Here is a 14,681-nt window from a genome sequence, read left to right as displayed (position 1 = left end):
TCCTGCTGCCTGCTCCTACACCCTACAACCTGAGTTGTTGTGCTCATCAGGAAGCTGCCTCTGTAAACCCTGGTTGTGATGTGTGAGCTGCCTGTCCCGTTGCCTCGGTCTTGCTGGGTTATGCCTGGAGAACCCTTGCTGATAGCTCAGAAAGCAGGTAGAGACCTGAACAGCTTTGCTGGGTGGCAGCAAAACTGCACAGGCTTGGGTTGAGCATTAAGGAAATCTTCTGCAGGAGGTTGGCAGAGTCTGGGACAGGACTACAGAGGGATGGTGGATCTCTACCTTGAAGGTTTGCTAGATCTGGCTGGACAAAGCCAGGCCTGACCCCTTCAAAGGTTGGCAGCAGTCCTGCTGCAAGCAGGAGGTGAGACTAGAGACCCCTTCTGCCACCCTGCTGTCATTCTCTGATTGCCCTGCTGTTTCTTGCAGGAAGAAGAAGGTGAGGATGCAGATATCTCTTCTGGCCCCTCAGTCCTCAGCCACAAGATGCCTTCTGCCCAAGCCTTCCATCACTTTGCTCCTCGTTACTCCGAGATGGGCTGTGCTGGGATGCAGATGAGAGATGCTCATGAAGAAAACCCTGAGAGCATCCTCGACGAGCACGTCCAGCGTGTGATGAAAACCCCAGGCTGCCAATCTCCAGGACCCGGCCGCCACTCGCCCAAGCCACGCTCCCCAGAAAGTGGCCACTTAGGAAAGCTGTCAGGGACACTGGGAACAATTCCTCCAGGGCACGGCAAGCACGCAACAAAATCAGGAATGAAACTGGATGCAGCTAACTTATACCACCATAAACACGTCTACCACCACATCCATCACCACAGTGTGATGAAACCAAAAGAGCAGATCGAGGCCGAGGCCACCCAGAGGGTGCAGAACAGCTTTGCCTGGAATGTAGATTCACATAACTATGCAACAAAGTCACGAAACTACACTGAAAACTTGGGCATGGCCCCTGGCCCCATGGACTCTTTAGGCTACAGGTGAGTCAAAGCAACACCCAACGGGAAGTCCCAGAGCTGTGGCTTCAGTAGGAAGCTCTTCCATAAGTGGGGTGGTTGAACCCTGTTGATAGCTTGTGCTGGGAAGTGGTTTAAGGGCTTCCCACTTCTCTTCCTCTTCAGAAATGGGTATGGCCCCTGACAGCCCTTACGTGCCCCTTTTCACCTCTGAAACACCCTTTAACCAGGATTCTTAATGGTCTTGGTTATAAAGGAGCTTTTCTCCTTCTTAATGCAGTGGAGGTGCTTAGAAATGGCAGATGCTGGTCTGCTTCTCTGTGTGTTAGGAGTTGCTAAGTATAGGGCTGAGTCTGCGGTCTGGGCAACAGACCCTGGTGTCCTGAGGTGGCCAGGAGGGCTCCTTCCTTTTCCCAACAAAGGCATGGGACACTGCAGTGACATCCTGTCCCGAGGGGACATTCCCTGGGGCAGGGAGTTTTCTGCTTAGGAGACCCATATCCCTGCCTTTCGGGCTTCTGCCCATCTTCCCTTGGCTGTTGGAATCTCTCCATGCTGAGGGGAGAGGGTGAAGCTCCTTCTCAGCTGCAGGTTTTGCTTGTCCTGGTTCTGGATGACTGCAAAGGTGTGAGTGGAGCTGGAGGCTGCCCAGGATGATATATATGGATGGGGCAGCCATGGGAGAGAGCTGTGCTGGTTCAGCTTTGCAGTATACCAGGGGTGGGATATCTAGTGAAGGCAGGTGGCCTTCTCTCTTGATCTTCAGCAAGCCCTCTACAGTTTTTTTTCCCCCAAAAAATCAGCAGAGCTGTCTGAGGGCCTGTGACTCCTCATTGGGGTTAAGGTTGTTTCTCTTGTGTGTCAGTGGGCAGGGAGAAGCAGAAGTAAGGAGGTCCTATGGAGGACAGTGGGTAGGTGATGAGGACAGTGAGGGTCCCATGAAATTGCACAGTGTGGCAGCAGCAGGCCAGCAAGGGCAAGTTCTGTGTGACCTGGTGGGCATGGGGACACCCTGCTGGGCAGGTGGGCATGGACGTGGGCAAGGAGCTGGGGGGTTTGCAACAGCCTTTGCTGCCAGAGCACAGCCAGTGTTGTCTCCTGCCTTGTGTCCCTCTGGCTGCCATGTTGGGGGTGGCTGTGCTTCCCAGGGCACATGAGCCAATGGGAATGCAGTCCCCCCAGCTAGGATGTGACTTCCTACCATGATGTGGGAGATTAGAAGCAGATGCTTAGGGTGGCACATCAGCAGTCTGTGGTGGTGGGAAGGGCTCAGCTTTCCAGCAGTGGTCTGTTGTGGAGAGGCAGCCAGTGGATTGCAGCAGTAGGATGAACCTCTTGCTCTGAGCAGGTTTAACACAACCCTTCATGTGGCAGGAGATCTGGGCTTTTTGCCACTTTGCCGTGGCTCATTTGGCCAGAGGAGAAGATCCCTTTCTCCATGGGTGGCTGGATGGAGAAGCCTGCCATGCCAGGGTCTGGCCAGTCTCACTCTTAGCCTAAACTGCAACCTGGTTGGTTTGAGCTGTGGTAGGGCCAGGGGGGCTGTGGAAGGCAGCCAGGGCCACCTCTGCACCACAGGTAGCACCAGACCCTGGCAGGGCTGAACATGTCTGGAGATAGACATGTCCATCCCATGCCACTTCTGTGGTGGTTTGGCTCAGGCAAAGCACTGATGTCTCAAGCTTTCTTCTTGCAGTGGGAAAGCAAGTCTGCTCTCAAAAAGAAATGTTAAGAAGACCGATTCAGGGAAAAGTGATGGTGCCAACTATGAGATGCCAGGATCTCCTGAAGATGTGGAGAGAAACCAGAAGATCCTTCAGTGGATCATAGAAGGAGAGAAGGAGATCAGCAGGCATAAGAAAACAACCCATGGGTAAGGAGCAGCTGAGCCAGGGGTCTTCATGCTGTTGGGTTGCATCCTCTGCGCAAGGCTGTCCAACAGTCTGCCTTGGAGACCTTGGGAGGACAGGAGTCAACCAGGCACAAGGGTTTAGACCCTTTGGAGACAGAGAGTTGCTCCGGGCCTGTAAGGGCAGGTTTTTCTGAAGGATGACTTGTGGGGAAGCTGCAGCCCCAGGGGAATCTTACAGTGCTGCTGTGGTTCTGAGGTGGATGCCAGGGCACACAGTAGGCATTCATTGTCCTGGAAGCACTTGCTGTGTGTAAATGCTGTTTCACTCCTGCAAGCTGCTGGTAGAAACCTAGGACCTGCTGCACTGGTGCCATTGGTCCTGAGTAAGCAGTTTAGCACAGCTCAGGGTTGCCCAGTGTTTCAGCTTGCTGGGAGCATCTTCTGGGATGTTCTCTCCTGCCTGGACTGGAGCCAAGGACGTGGCTGTCTCAGCAGTCTCTCTGGAGTAAAGCAGACCTCCTGCAGGCACAAGTCCTTGATCACAGTCTGGTCAGTCTCTGTGCGTTGATGAGAGGGATGTGGGGTCTCATCCCCTCTGCCGCTGGGTGGTGGAACTGCTGGTGGTTTCTCCTCCTGCTGGACAGCAGTGGCCAGGGCAGGTTGCACTGGAGGCAGCTGGGGCTGAACACCAGAGCCAGGGGCAGTGCCAGGTCACTGGGAAGTCAGGCAGCAGGTTCTGGAGCTGGGGAAGGATGAGCACATCCCTGCAGCCTCCCTTTCCCTGGAGGTGCCCACCTCATGGAGAGGCTCCCAGCCTGGCAGTGTCAGCAGCCTATGGGAGGGCATCTTCTGAGGGAATGTCAGAAAAGCTGGAGCTGCCTTTTGCCAGTTTTATTTTTGTGTATTGTGGGCTTGATGAGAGCCCTTAAACAGATCTGGGCTTTGTCTCAGGGTTGGGTTGCTCATCCTGATCCCTCAGGTCTTGCTATCCTGAAATCTCCCCTAGAGGTGGATGGTGCTCCCCTCTCCCTCAGCAGCCACGCTGTAAGGACCTTCCCAGTGGTGCCCACGTCCAACTGTAGGAGCAGTAGGTCCATCTAGGAGTGACTTGAGTGCTCAACCATCTCTTGTTAAACCTTTGTGTCCAGCTCTTCAGGTGCTAAGAAGCAGCTGTCCCACGACGCGGTGCGATCCCTCTCCATCGAGCGCCCGGTCGCTGTGCATCCCTGGGTCAGTGCCCAGCTCCGGAACGTGGTCCAGCCTTCTCATCCCTTCATCCAAGATCCTACCATGCCGCCCAATCCAGCCCCCAACCCTCTCACCCAACTGGAAGAAGCTCGCAGGAGGTTGGAAGAGGAGGAAAAAAGGGCTGGGAAACTCCCCGCTAAACAAAGGTAGGGTGATGGGGTCTGATGGTGTGTGGGAGGGAACGGGGGGGACTGCTCTGGAGGTGGGTGGCTGAGGGAGATGCCCACTGCCCCTCTGCTCTGGTCTCCAGCTCCCAGCACCAACTGGGTGGAAGGATATGCAAGAGAAGGTCAGAGAAATGTTCCCCAGTCCTTCTAACGTGGTGGTGCAAAGGGCAAAACCCACAGGCTTGTGGTTTTTGGATGGAGAGGCTGGAAATGCTTTTAGGAGAGTGGGGAAGGGGTTGCTGAGAGCTTGAGGAGTTGAGCAGAGGGCAGCATGTCTGGAAAGGGCATGGTATGGAAGAGCTCTCTCCCCCAGTACTGGCTGACAACTCATGCACACTCACACCAGGATTTTCAAAGGTTGGTGCAGGAGCAGAATTCATCAGGATGCAGCAGAATGAAGGGCTGAAGAGTATTTGCTCTTCTGCATCTCCCGCAGGCTTCCAGCAAAGGCCTTCCCTGGCACCCGGGTGGGAGCAGTGCCCTACAGGGTGGGAGCAGTGCCCTGCAGGGTGGGAGCAGTGCCCTGCAGTCCCCTGCAGCAGCAGGGAGTCACTGCACAGCCCTGCCCAGGTCACTGCATCTGCTTGTGACTCAGCTTTAATGCCTGTTGAGGAGCTAATTCTCCTGCTCCTGTGTTGTCTTTCAGAGAGGCATGTGGAGCTCTCAGATGAAAAGCAGTTTGGAAGTGCTGGGCAATTACTCTTAGCAGCTAAAAGCACTTTGTCCATTAAAAACCTTTCACAGCTTTAGAGCTGTAATCTGAAAACTTGCAACTTTGGTGTCTGACTCTTAGAAACGTGAATGTAATTTTTAAAAGCAGCTCTTTCAGCCCAGCTCCAATTAGTGTTGCTTGCAGAGACCACACAGACTTGTGTCTTTATGTCAGAGCACTGATTGAAAGGCAGGTAATTAGAGGGCTCTCCCATCTCAGGTTAAGCCAAGTTCATTTCTTCTTCCTTTCAGTTGGTGCTAGATTCATGCACCTTCCCCAGGAATGTCTACATGCAGGTTACACACTTTGGGAACACCAACCTGGGCCACATCCATCTCTAATTAATAGTCTAATAATGATTTGCCATGTATTTTAAGTGTAGCTTTTTGTAAGAGTGGCAAGAGCTGAGCAGAGCAGTGGGAGGACAGGCTGAGCAGTCCTGCTGCTGGGCTGTTCTGCTTCCACTGCTTCCCCACCAGGTCCTCCTTTTCTCCCAGCAGTGCAGGATCCCCCACACCTGCCTGGAAAACCAAGGAGCCATGTTCACTGGTGGGGAATTGCTGATGGAAAGGAAATGTACCCATGGCCAGTAGAGGCAGTGGTCCCCAGGGATTTCTGGATGTTGAAGGCTTGCTGCTGGGTTTTGGCAGGATGGAGTGCTCCAGCTGAAGCAGACCTGAGGTTTTTAGAGAGCTCCTGCTATGGTCAGCACAGGAACCTCCCTGCAAACAGACCCTGAGTCTCTTCAGAAAGGGGCTGCCCAAAGGGGAGCGAAGGAGAAAACACGAGGGGAGTTAATGTGTGGAAAAAAATCCCAAACACTTAGTTCAGTTGGGAGCTCTGGAGAGCTGTGGGAAGAGGGAGTCTGTGCCCAGGTTTGACAGCAGCCTTGGGGAGGTGGAGGTGAGCCCCAGGGTGTCCTTGAGGCAGTGGCCATGGGCACCAGGCCACCTTGGCATGGTTCTCCAGCTCACCAGCCCTGCCCTTCCCCAGTCTACTGCTCTGGCCAGGGTGCAGCTCCCACCCCTGCCCTGCTCCCCTGGAAATCAAGGAGGCACCTGCAGTGTCTCTGCTGGGAATCACAAAGACTCTCCCAGAAATCACACTTCTGATGCAGAAAAAGCCCTTCTCTCCCTCTTCTGCAGCATTTGGAGGGACACTGATCTCTGAGGTAGCCACATGGCTGCTGCTGGGAAGCAGTGCAGGATTAAGTGTCCAGTGACCTGCAGGTCCCATGTACCCAGCCTTTGTGGCCCAGTCACCATCAGGTTTCTTGTGTGTGCAACCAGATTTGGAGCCATTTTTAGCAGCTCAGTGTCACAGCTCACTTAGGTTCACAGCTGGATCACAGAATCACAGCATTGTCATGGTTGCAAGGACCTCTGAGATCCTGCTGATCTTGGATCCTCCTCACCTCTGCTTCACAGTGAGGGTGGATTTGTGCTCTAACCCAAACTCAGTTTCCCTGTCATGGCACCACCAGCTTATATGGCTGAAATCAGGAGGGTGGTGAGGGGCAGGGGCCCTTGGGCTGCCCTTTCCTGGCCGGGTCATGTCTGTGTGTGCCAAGTGCAGCAAAGGGAGCTTGAAGGGGCAAGGAGGTGACATCTGGCTGTGTTTCTGGGTGCCACTCAGGAGGTGGCTGCAGGGGGAAGCTTCAGTGAGGCAGAGCTCAGGCCCAGCCTGCTTGGGTGAGCTGTGGTCTCGGGAGAGCTCTTGGTAATGGCCAAAGCAAAGCCAGTTGTGATGTCTTGCTCTCCTGAGAGAAACTGTTGGAAAATTACATTTTCAGTGGTTCCTTATTCATCAGCCTGCTAGAGATTGTTGGCTGTGGTGTGGGTTGCATGTGGCTCCTGCTGCACAGCTTTGTTTGGCCCCAGGAGCTTGGAGGTACCACAGCCGTCCACCCCTGCCTGGATTTATGGCAAAAGCCAGGGACCCACACCACGGGGGTTGGATTTAACTCCAGCTCTGGGAAGCACTGCAGGGTTTCTGCTTTCAGGCATCATTTCAGGCTTCATTTTCAGGCACTTCTCTGCTCTGGGAGGAGGTGAGCACTGGAGCCAGGCTGAGCCCCTTCAGAAATGGCATCTCAGGGATGAATTATGTGGCAGGAGGAGGAAGGCTCCCAGTCCTTGCCCTGGTCCTGCTCTTGCTTCAACCATGGCAGAGCTTTTTGGGGGGTTCTCTCCATCTCCCCCAGGCCCCAGGAGAAAACAGCTTTGTTGCCTGAGCAGGGCACCCAGCAGCTCTTGGTCACGACTTGTTTCTAGCAGGATCAAACATAGAGACTTTGAGATTTTCCAAACCCCTTCCATTAACTTCTGACTCACAGAATTTGCCTGAATTTATGACCCTTTCATTTTTTTCCAAGGATGATTCAATTCCTGAATGTTTTCCTAGCTAAAGGGCATCCTGTGCTTTGATACAGGGATGGGGGAAGCTCCAAGAGCTCTGCTGGACCAGGAGCAGACCCTCACCTCTCAGGATGCTGCATCTTCTCCAAAGGTCTCCCAGGCAGAGCAGACACCAGGAAGGTTGTCCAGTTGAACTTTAAACCTCTCATGCCTTTAGAAAGGTGCAAAGATTGTGTCTGGCCTGGCTTTGCAGTGCCCATGTTTATGTGGGCATGCCATGAAAAGGTGTTTTACCCACGAGCCAACCTTGAAAGGTTAGGGTCAGGAGTCATGTCCAAAACTGCCATTACCTCATGCACTTGGCAAGGGCCCGTTTTTTATAACAACTTTCCAGCCACGTCAATAATCATCTTTTTTACCCAGCTTGCTTTTTCAGGACTCTGGGGTTTTTTTTTTCAGCTGCCAAATTTGTTTGATGGGACTTGGACAGGGCAGCCTGCCTCTGGCTCACACCACACCTGCCAGGTTGCCAGTCTGTGTCGGTTTCTGCCGTGGTTGGGCAGGCTTTGCAGCCTAGCAGGATCAAACATAGAGACTTTGAGATTTTCCAAACCCCTTCCATTAACTTCTGACTCACAGAATTTGCCTGAATTTATGACCCTTTCATTTTTTTCCAAGGATGATTCAATTCCTGAATGTTTTCCTAGCTAAAGGGCATCCTGTGCTTTGATACAGGGATGGGGGAAGCTCCAAGAGCTCTGCTGGACCAGGAGCAGACCCTCACCTCTCAGGATGCTGCATCTTCTCCAAAGGTCTCCCAGGCAGAGCAGACACCAGGAAGGTTGTCCAGTTGAACTTTAAACCTCTCATGCCTTTAGAAAGGTGCAAAGATTGTGTCTGGCCTGGCTTTGCAGTGCCCATGTTTATGTGGGCATGCCATGAAAAGGTGTTTTACCCACGAGCCAACCTTGAAAGGTTAGGGTCAGGAGTCATGTCCAAAACTGCCATTACCTCATGCACTTGGCAAGGGCCCGTTTTTTATAGCAACTTTCCAGCCACGTCAATAATCATCTTTTTTACCCATCTTTTTTGCTTTTTCAGGACTCTGGGGTTTTTTTTTTCAGCTGCCAAATTTGTTTGATGGGACTTGGACAGGGCAGCCTGCCTCTGGCTCACACCACACCTGCCAGGTTGCCAGTCTGTGTTGGTTGCTGCCGTGTTTGGGCAGCATTTGCAGCTCCCCAGATGAAAGGCTCTACAGAAGGGCAAAGTACCCTGGGTTGGTTTTTTATTGCTACTTTTGTCTACCTCTGAAAATAGGGCTAGGACTGGGCTGGTGCTTTTGGTCTAGTGATGGCACCATGTAGCAGAAGCCCTGGTGTGTGGGCTGGAAGTAGAGACCAGACCAACATCCTGAGAGGCAGGAAAACACAGGAGATGTCAAGTCTGTGAAGCCTCTGGGACATGTTCCATTGGGAGCTCCATCCCCTCCAACCTCCATCTATACTGAGAGAGGTGCCCAGGGGAGCTGAGGGGATCCGAGTGGTCCTGTCTGTGCATATATGTAGGTGAGGAGGAAGCTGTGCGGAGCTGTTCTGGCCACAGCAGCAAGAATCCAGAGTGGGGTGAGCAGTGTTTGTGTCACCATCCCCAAGCACACACCTGCATGCTCCCTGCACACCAGGAACGTGCTGGTGGTGACCTGGGTCTGCTGCCGTGGGCTTGGGATGCTCTGCCTTGCCTGGAGCTTAGGGATCATTGAATCCTTAAGGTTGAAATAGACCTCTAGGATCATCAAGTCCAACTGTCAGCCCAATACCACCATACCCACTAAACCAGGTCCTGAAGTGCCGCTCTCCACATCTTTGGAACACCTCTAGGAATGATGACCCCCAAGGCAGCAGTGCTGGGGAGAAGGCCACCCCATCTCAAAGCCTAGGGAGAGGTTCCTTCAGCCCAAAGGGGCTGAGCTAGAACCTGCACCCTCCTTGGTGCTGCCTCCTGGCCCCATCCAGCCTTTCCAGGTGCCAGTTGCTCCTTCACCATCCTTGCCATGTGGCTGTGTGCCCAGGGAGCTGCTGGTGGAACAGAGGATGCTCCTGAGGGCCTTGGCTGCCAATTCAGCATCTCCATCCAGGCTCTGTCGGGCCTGCCCAGGCTGGCAGGTGGGCTGATGACACTCAACAGGTCGCTTGTGTTTCTGCACAGCAGGTTGAAGCTCCTGAAGAGACCAGGCAGCGGCGCGTCCCAGTCGTGCGAGAACATCGTGGTGGCCTATTACTTCTGTGGGGAGCCCATCCCCTACCGCACCCTGGTCAAGGGGCGCGTGGTGACCCTGGGACAGTTCAAGGAGCTGCTGACCAAGAAAGGGAACTACAGGTGAGAGCTGCTCCCCACGTGTGGTACGTTGCCAGCAGGCTGTCAGTGACCCCTGGCAGGCGCTGCTGCCGGAGGGTAGCGGTGTTGCCACCTCCAAGGTGAAGGGAGCACGGTGGAGGTAGCTCCACCTGGGGCCTCCTAAGAGGGCTCCTGCAGGGTGTGCTGTGGTGGGGATGTAGCAGCATGGCCAGGGAACCTTGGCTGTTGAAAAGGCAGGTTACAGGGACAAGAGAGATTGGGTTTTATAGCAGGGCTGTTTGCAGTTTGCACCTTCAACAGAAGCTGCTGAGCTGCCCAGTGGGATCCTGGGCTGGTGAGGATCAGTGCTCAGTGATGCTGGGGGGAACCCTGTGATGTCCTCCCAAAGTTTCCTCCAGTGAGGACAGGGAGGTTGGGTCCTCCTGGAATCCCAAAGCAGCCAGGCATGGGATGTGTAGCTCTCTGAGTTCCCCCTTCCAAGTAGGTGCTGCCATTGAAAAGCCTGCCTAGAAACACCCCACCAGTACAAGTGCCTCAGCCCCTGCTTTTGGGAGAGCTGTGGATGGGCTTGGATTCAGGGCTGGATTCAGCTCCTCCACGTGGCCTGGATCTTGACCTTTTGGCTGAGTGGGTGAGGGCAGGGTCAAAATGTGGCCAGAGTTACCTCCACCTCTGGAGGAGCCCATGCACCATGAGCTTAGGGCCATAGAGGGGCTGTACCCAGGTTTGGAGACCATGGTGCCCCCACAACCATTCACCTGCTTCTTTTGTTTGTTTGTTTCTCCCTTCCTCTCTGCCCCCACATTTCTGGTTTTTCAGGTATTACTTTAAGAAAGTGAGCGACGAGTTCGACTGTGGTGTGGTCTTCGAGGAGGTGAGGGAGGATGACACCATCCTGCCCATCTTTGAAGAGAAGATCATTGGCAAGGTGGAGAAGATCGACTAGGTTCCAGGGCTGCTGAGGCTTGAGGACAGGACTGTGAAAGACTCTGGGACCGGAGGAGAAGGCCTGGGGCAGACACTGGTGGTGCTACTGCCATGGGTGCTGGGTGAGCCCCAGGCAGAGGGTGGCCACCTGGCTCTGGCATGGACCTGAGCAAGTGCCAGGTTGCTGGTGGAAGCTGTTTCACCCCACAAACCTGCCAGTGGGAGCCTGGGCTCCCTCTCCATACCGAATATAAGTGTAATGTAGCATTGTACAGTGCATTAGAAAGTGTAATATGACCTTGTTTACTAAAGCTGCATATTTTTGATATATTGTAATAAAAGGAAAATATTTCCAATGTCACAGTGCTCTTATGTAAATGTAAAACATACAGGTACTGCAGATCTCTCCCAAAGTGTACAGCCATCCCTCAGACTCCAGCTGCTCCTGGCTGTCCTGGCACCCTGTTCCCAGCCCCTGCTGTGGATGGTTCTGGAGCGACGGGCAGAGCTGCCCTCCCTGCAACCACATGAAGGGGCTGAGCTCCCAGTTCTCCTCTGGAGGTCATGGAGCCTTTTGGGACGAGTTGGTCTCTACCCTCCCTGGCAGTCTGAGCTGCTGAACATGGTAGGATGGTTTTTATTTCTCCTGAGCTTTCTTGTGACTGAGTGAATCCCAAGGAAGAGTGGGTGCCAGCTCTTGGGGCTGGGGGCTTCCTGCAGGGTGGGCACTGGCTGGGAGCTGGGGTGGCAAGTTGGGTGCTGGGGTCCCGTGGCCCCTGCCCTGTGTGCCCCTGGGGAAGGGTTCAGTTCCCAGCAGGGTGCCCCAGCTCTGCCACCTGTGTGCCCCATGCACTCATGCCCAGGCCCTGGTGCTGAGCTCCAGCTTTGGTCAGGGGACTCTCTTTAGTACAAACAAGAGGGGAGGGACCTGATGAGACACATCTGAGGACAAAAAAAAAAAAACAACACGTCTTTTTGTAAGTTCTGTGTCTTTTGTCAGTTTGTACCTGAGGGGAAGCAGCAGTGAGGGGGTGTTGATGCCAGTTTGTGGGGCTCAAACAGGGCTAGGTGACCCCCCAGCAGGGCAGCCAGCACCCCAGGCCCTCCCAGGCTTACTCGGCCGCAAGAAAGCTGGGGGGGCTGTTCTGGTGCCCCCACCACCCTGCCCAGCCCTGCTGCCCCTGCCACGCTCTGCTCCCTCTCCTTTGGAGACCAGCCCTCGCCCATCAACAGAAACCAGGGTGGCCCCACAGCCTGGGGGGGCTGCCACGTGGGTGCTGCTGCTGCCCTCAGCACCTTGGGGCTGCGGTGTCCCCAGGAGGGGACAGCCTGTTGTTTATGTCACCGAGTGCCTTTCAAACAGGGCGCAGCGACTCGCCCGTACACTCCCTGAAGTCCAGCAACACCCACCCGCCTGGGCAGCCCGGGAACAGTGTTACAAGCATTTTTTTCCTCCCAGTTTTTCTTTTTTTTTTTCTTTTTATGAAATTCTGATGGTTGTTGTGTCTGGTGAGGTTGTTAACGTGCCCGGGATCTCCGTCTCCCCAGTTTTTTTCTCGGGGCTGGGGGAGGGGGTTCCCCTGTAAATATGTACAGTGGCCGTGCAGCCCCGGCGATGTCTCCTCTGCGTTCTCATGTGCTGACTTGTACAATGATCTTTTCAAAGGTACTTGGATAAAATGAAAAAAAACACCACATCCCATCACCTGCTGGTTTCTTCCTTCCCCGCGGAGCAGACGCTGGGGTGGCCAGAGGATGGGGCAGGTCAGGGAAAGGGCCCTGCTCTGCCACCTGGTGGGGCTGGAACAGCCATGGGATCCCTCCAGGGGTGGCCAGGCAGGTCCTGGCACTGAGGGACCAAAGTGGTGTACCCAGGGGAATTGCCCAAGGTCTGGGAGCAGCAGGCCCAGGGAGAGGGGATGGTGCCAGGGGTTGGAGGGGACACAGGAGGTTCCAAGGGGCTGTGAGCCAGGCTTAAGAGGAGCACTTGGAGCCCCTTGTTGGGCTCTTGGCTTCCCCAACTGTGGTGGCAGCTCCTGGGGCTGGTACATGACTGTGGAGCCCAGGCCTAGGGTGGGAGAGCTGCCTGGGAGCCACAACAAGACCCCAGCTGGACCCCCGTCACCTGCACCCCAGCAGCCCAGCACAAAGGCCAGCGTGGAGAGCACTGGGCTTCCCCCAGGGCCGTGTCTTCTGTGGCCTTGGCCACCCCGCGTCATTGCAGGGCTGCCAGGGCTGTGCTGGCTCAGCACCCCTGGGTTCAGGTGGCTCTGCCCCTTGGGGCACCCACCAGCCCTGCTGTGTCCCCAGGACACATGGGTGCTCCCCAGGAGTGCCGGGGAACCACAGACAGAGCGGAGCCCACATGGATTCCAGGTTGTTTATAGCACGTGCGGAGCAGGACGGGGCTCACAGCTCCTCCCGGGTTTCAGCTGTTCCCAGCGGCTCCTCCCTGCCCGTGCTGTTCCCGGGGGCCTTGGGCACCTGGAAAAGGCAGAAGTGAGGCACAGAGGGACACACCCCCATATCCTACACAATCCATCCCCCTGTCCCATGAAGGCCAGGAGCTGCCCTGGGGTGGGGTCACCTCACTCACCACAGAAGGCTCCTCAGGCAGCGTCCCCCCATTTTCCAAGAACTTGGAGAAGGTCTCCACATCTCGGGCACTCTTATACTCAATCATCTGGAGCCATGGGATGGAAGAGAGATGAGTTGTGACCCCAACAAACCCTGGGTGCTGGCAGTGCCAGGATGGCCCCACTAGTGCCCCCCCCACACCTCCTACCTTCCTGCCTGGCCCTGCGGGGAAGTAGTGCAGGGTGGGGAAGCCATGGATGGTGATGTTCTCCAGCTCGTTGGCTGTGGAGTCCATCTCAGCAATGACAATGTCCTCGTGGTTCTTGTACCGCTCTCCCAGCTCCTCCCAGGCAGCTGCCATGGCCTGGCAGTGGGAGCACCACGGCGCGTCTGCAGGACGGGGCAGTGCTGGGCTGCAGGGGCTCTGACCCCTGGGGCTCTGCCAGGGCTCAGGGTGTGGTGTCTCCTGAGCAAGGGGTTGGGGACAGGGCTGGGGGCTGTCAGCAGGGGCCTGAGCCTCTGCAGAGCTCGGGGAGGGTTGTGGGCAGCACTTACAGAATTTGACAAAGCAGTTCTTGGTCTCGTCAAACGCCACCTGCTCGAAGGTCTTCCCCACCAGGACTTTAACAGGCCGTGTGTCCCAGCCCTCTGGGGGCTCTGCACTCAGCAGGTGTGGCTGTGGGGACAGCAGGGACAGCCACAGCCTGGGGTGAGTGGCACACTGAGGGATGGGGACAGTGGCCCCGCAGCCTGTGGCCAGGGCTGCTCTTGTGCTGCCTTCTGGACCAGCACTTCTCCACCAGCAGGCCAGCTCTGTGTGTCTCCCTATCAACAGCCCTGCCTCCTTTCCCATAGCAGCCCCCTGGGTCCTCAGGCCTGGCAGCAGGAGAACCAGAGACCTGTGGCTGGTGCCATCATTAGGCTTCCGAGTGAACAGCCCAGCACTCTGAGGGAAGCACCACAGCACAGCGCTGCGTTCCTCACCTTCACCTTGCCATCCAGCACCTCCTGGATGAAGGCCCGGATGGCCGTGTCCGAGAAGGTGTCCTGCTCCATCCGGTACTTGCGGTTGTTCTCCATCCTGACCAGGCGCAGGGTGGGGGCATCAGCAGCCGTCATGCCAAAGAAGGACAGGACTTCAGCCCCACACCCAGCCACGTCCACCACCACGAAGAGCACCTGGGTCGGGGACAAAGAGCACTGATACCGTGGTGCCCCACCTGGCATGTCCCTGCCATGACACCTACTGACCTGGCCCCGAAAGGCAGGGGCAGCCGCCTGGAATCCGTCCTGCAGCCCCAGCTGCGCCGGCGACGACTTGTTGAGGAAGAGCAGCATGTGGTGGGGGATCTTGGCACTGAAGATGTCATTGGAAGTCTGGGAAGCAGGGTGAGGGTGAGGGCCAGGGAGCCATGGCCCCGTGGGGATGGGGACAAGGCTGTGGCCAGCCTGTACCTCAGAGCTGAACTCCATCACCAGCTTCAGGCTGTGGACGGGGGGCAGCCGGGGGGGCCCGGGCCC

The 14,681-nt window shown here is 55.7% G+C and overlaps 2 protein-coding genes across 2 annotated transcripts in view; one reads left to right on the top strand and one right to left on the bottom strand.

Annotated features, from left to right (window-relative positions):
* AXIN1 (axin 1) overlaps positions 1-10,944 on the top strand; it is a 66,399-nt gene extending 55,455 nt beyond the window's left edge. The window contains exons 5-9 of the mRNA XM_009995485.1: positions 433-986; positions 2,659-2,835; positions 3,963-4,208; positions 9,510-9,677; positions 10,476-10,944. Of these exons, the coding sequence (XP_009993787.1) occupies positions 433-986; positions 2,659-2,835; positions 3,963-4,208; positions 9,510-9,677; positions 10,476-10,602 (1,272 nt within the window). The 3' untranslated portion in view covers positions 10,603-10,944. The remainder of the gene's footprint in view (positions 1-432; positions 987-2,658; positions 2,836-3,962; positions 4,209-9,509; positions 9,678-10,475) is intronic.
* A 2,048-nt stretch (positions 10,945-12,992) lies between these two features.
* PDIA2 (protein disulfide isomerase family A, member 2) overlaps positions 12,993-14,681 on the bottom strand; it is a 3,149-nt gene continuing 1,460 nt past the window's right edge. The window contains exons 5-11 of the mRNA XM_009995519.1: positions 14,616-14,680; positions 14,412-14,537; positions 14,145-14,339; positions 13,716-13,836; positions 13,369-13,550; positions 13,180-13,266; positions 12,993-13,067 (exon numbers count right to left, since the gene is read on the bottom strand). Coding sequence (XP_009993821.1) covers positions 12,993-13,067; positions 13,180-13,266; positions 13,369-13,550; positions 13,716-13,836; positions 14,145-14,339; positions 14,412-14,537; positions 14,616-14,680 — 851 coding nt within the window. The remainder of the gene's footprint in view (positions 13,068-13,179; positions 13,267-13,368; positions 13,551-13,715; positions 13,837-14,144; positions 14,340-14,411; positions 14,538-14,615; position 14,681) is intronic.

This window comes from Chaetura pelagica, unplaced genomic scaffold (assembly GCF_000747805.2).
Source record: "Chaetura pelagica isolate M959 unplaced genomic scaffold, ChaPel_1.0 scaffold124, whole genome shotgun sequence".
NCBI lineage: Eukaryota > Metazoa > Chordata > Aves > Apodiformes > Apodidae > Chaetura > Chaetura pelagica.
The sequence above is the reverse complement of the archived record's forward strand: the minus strand, read 5'-3'. Positions and strand labels throughout refer to the sequence as shown.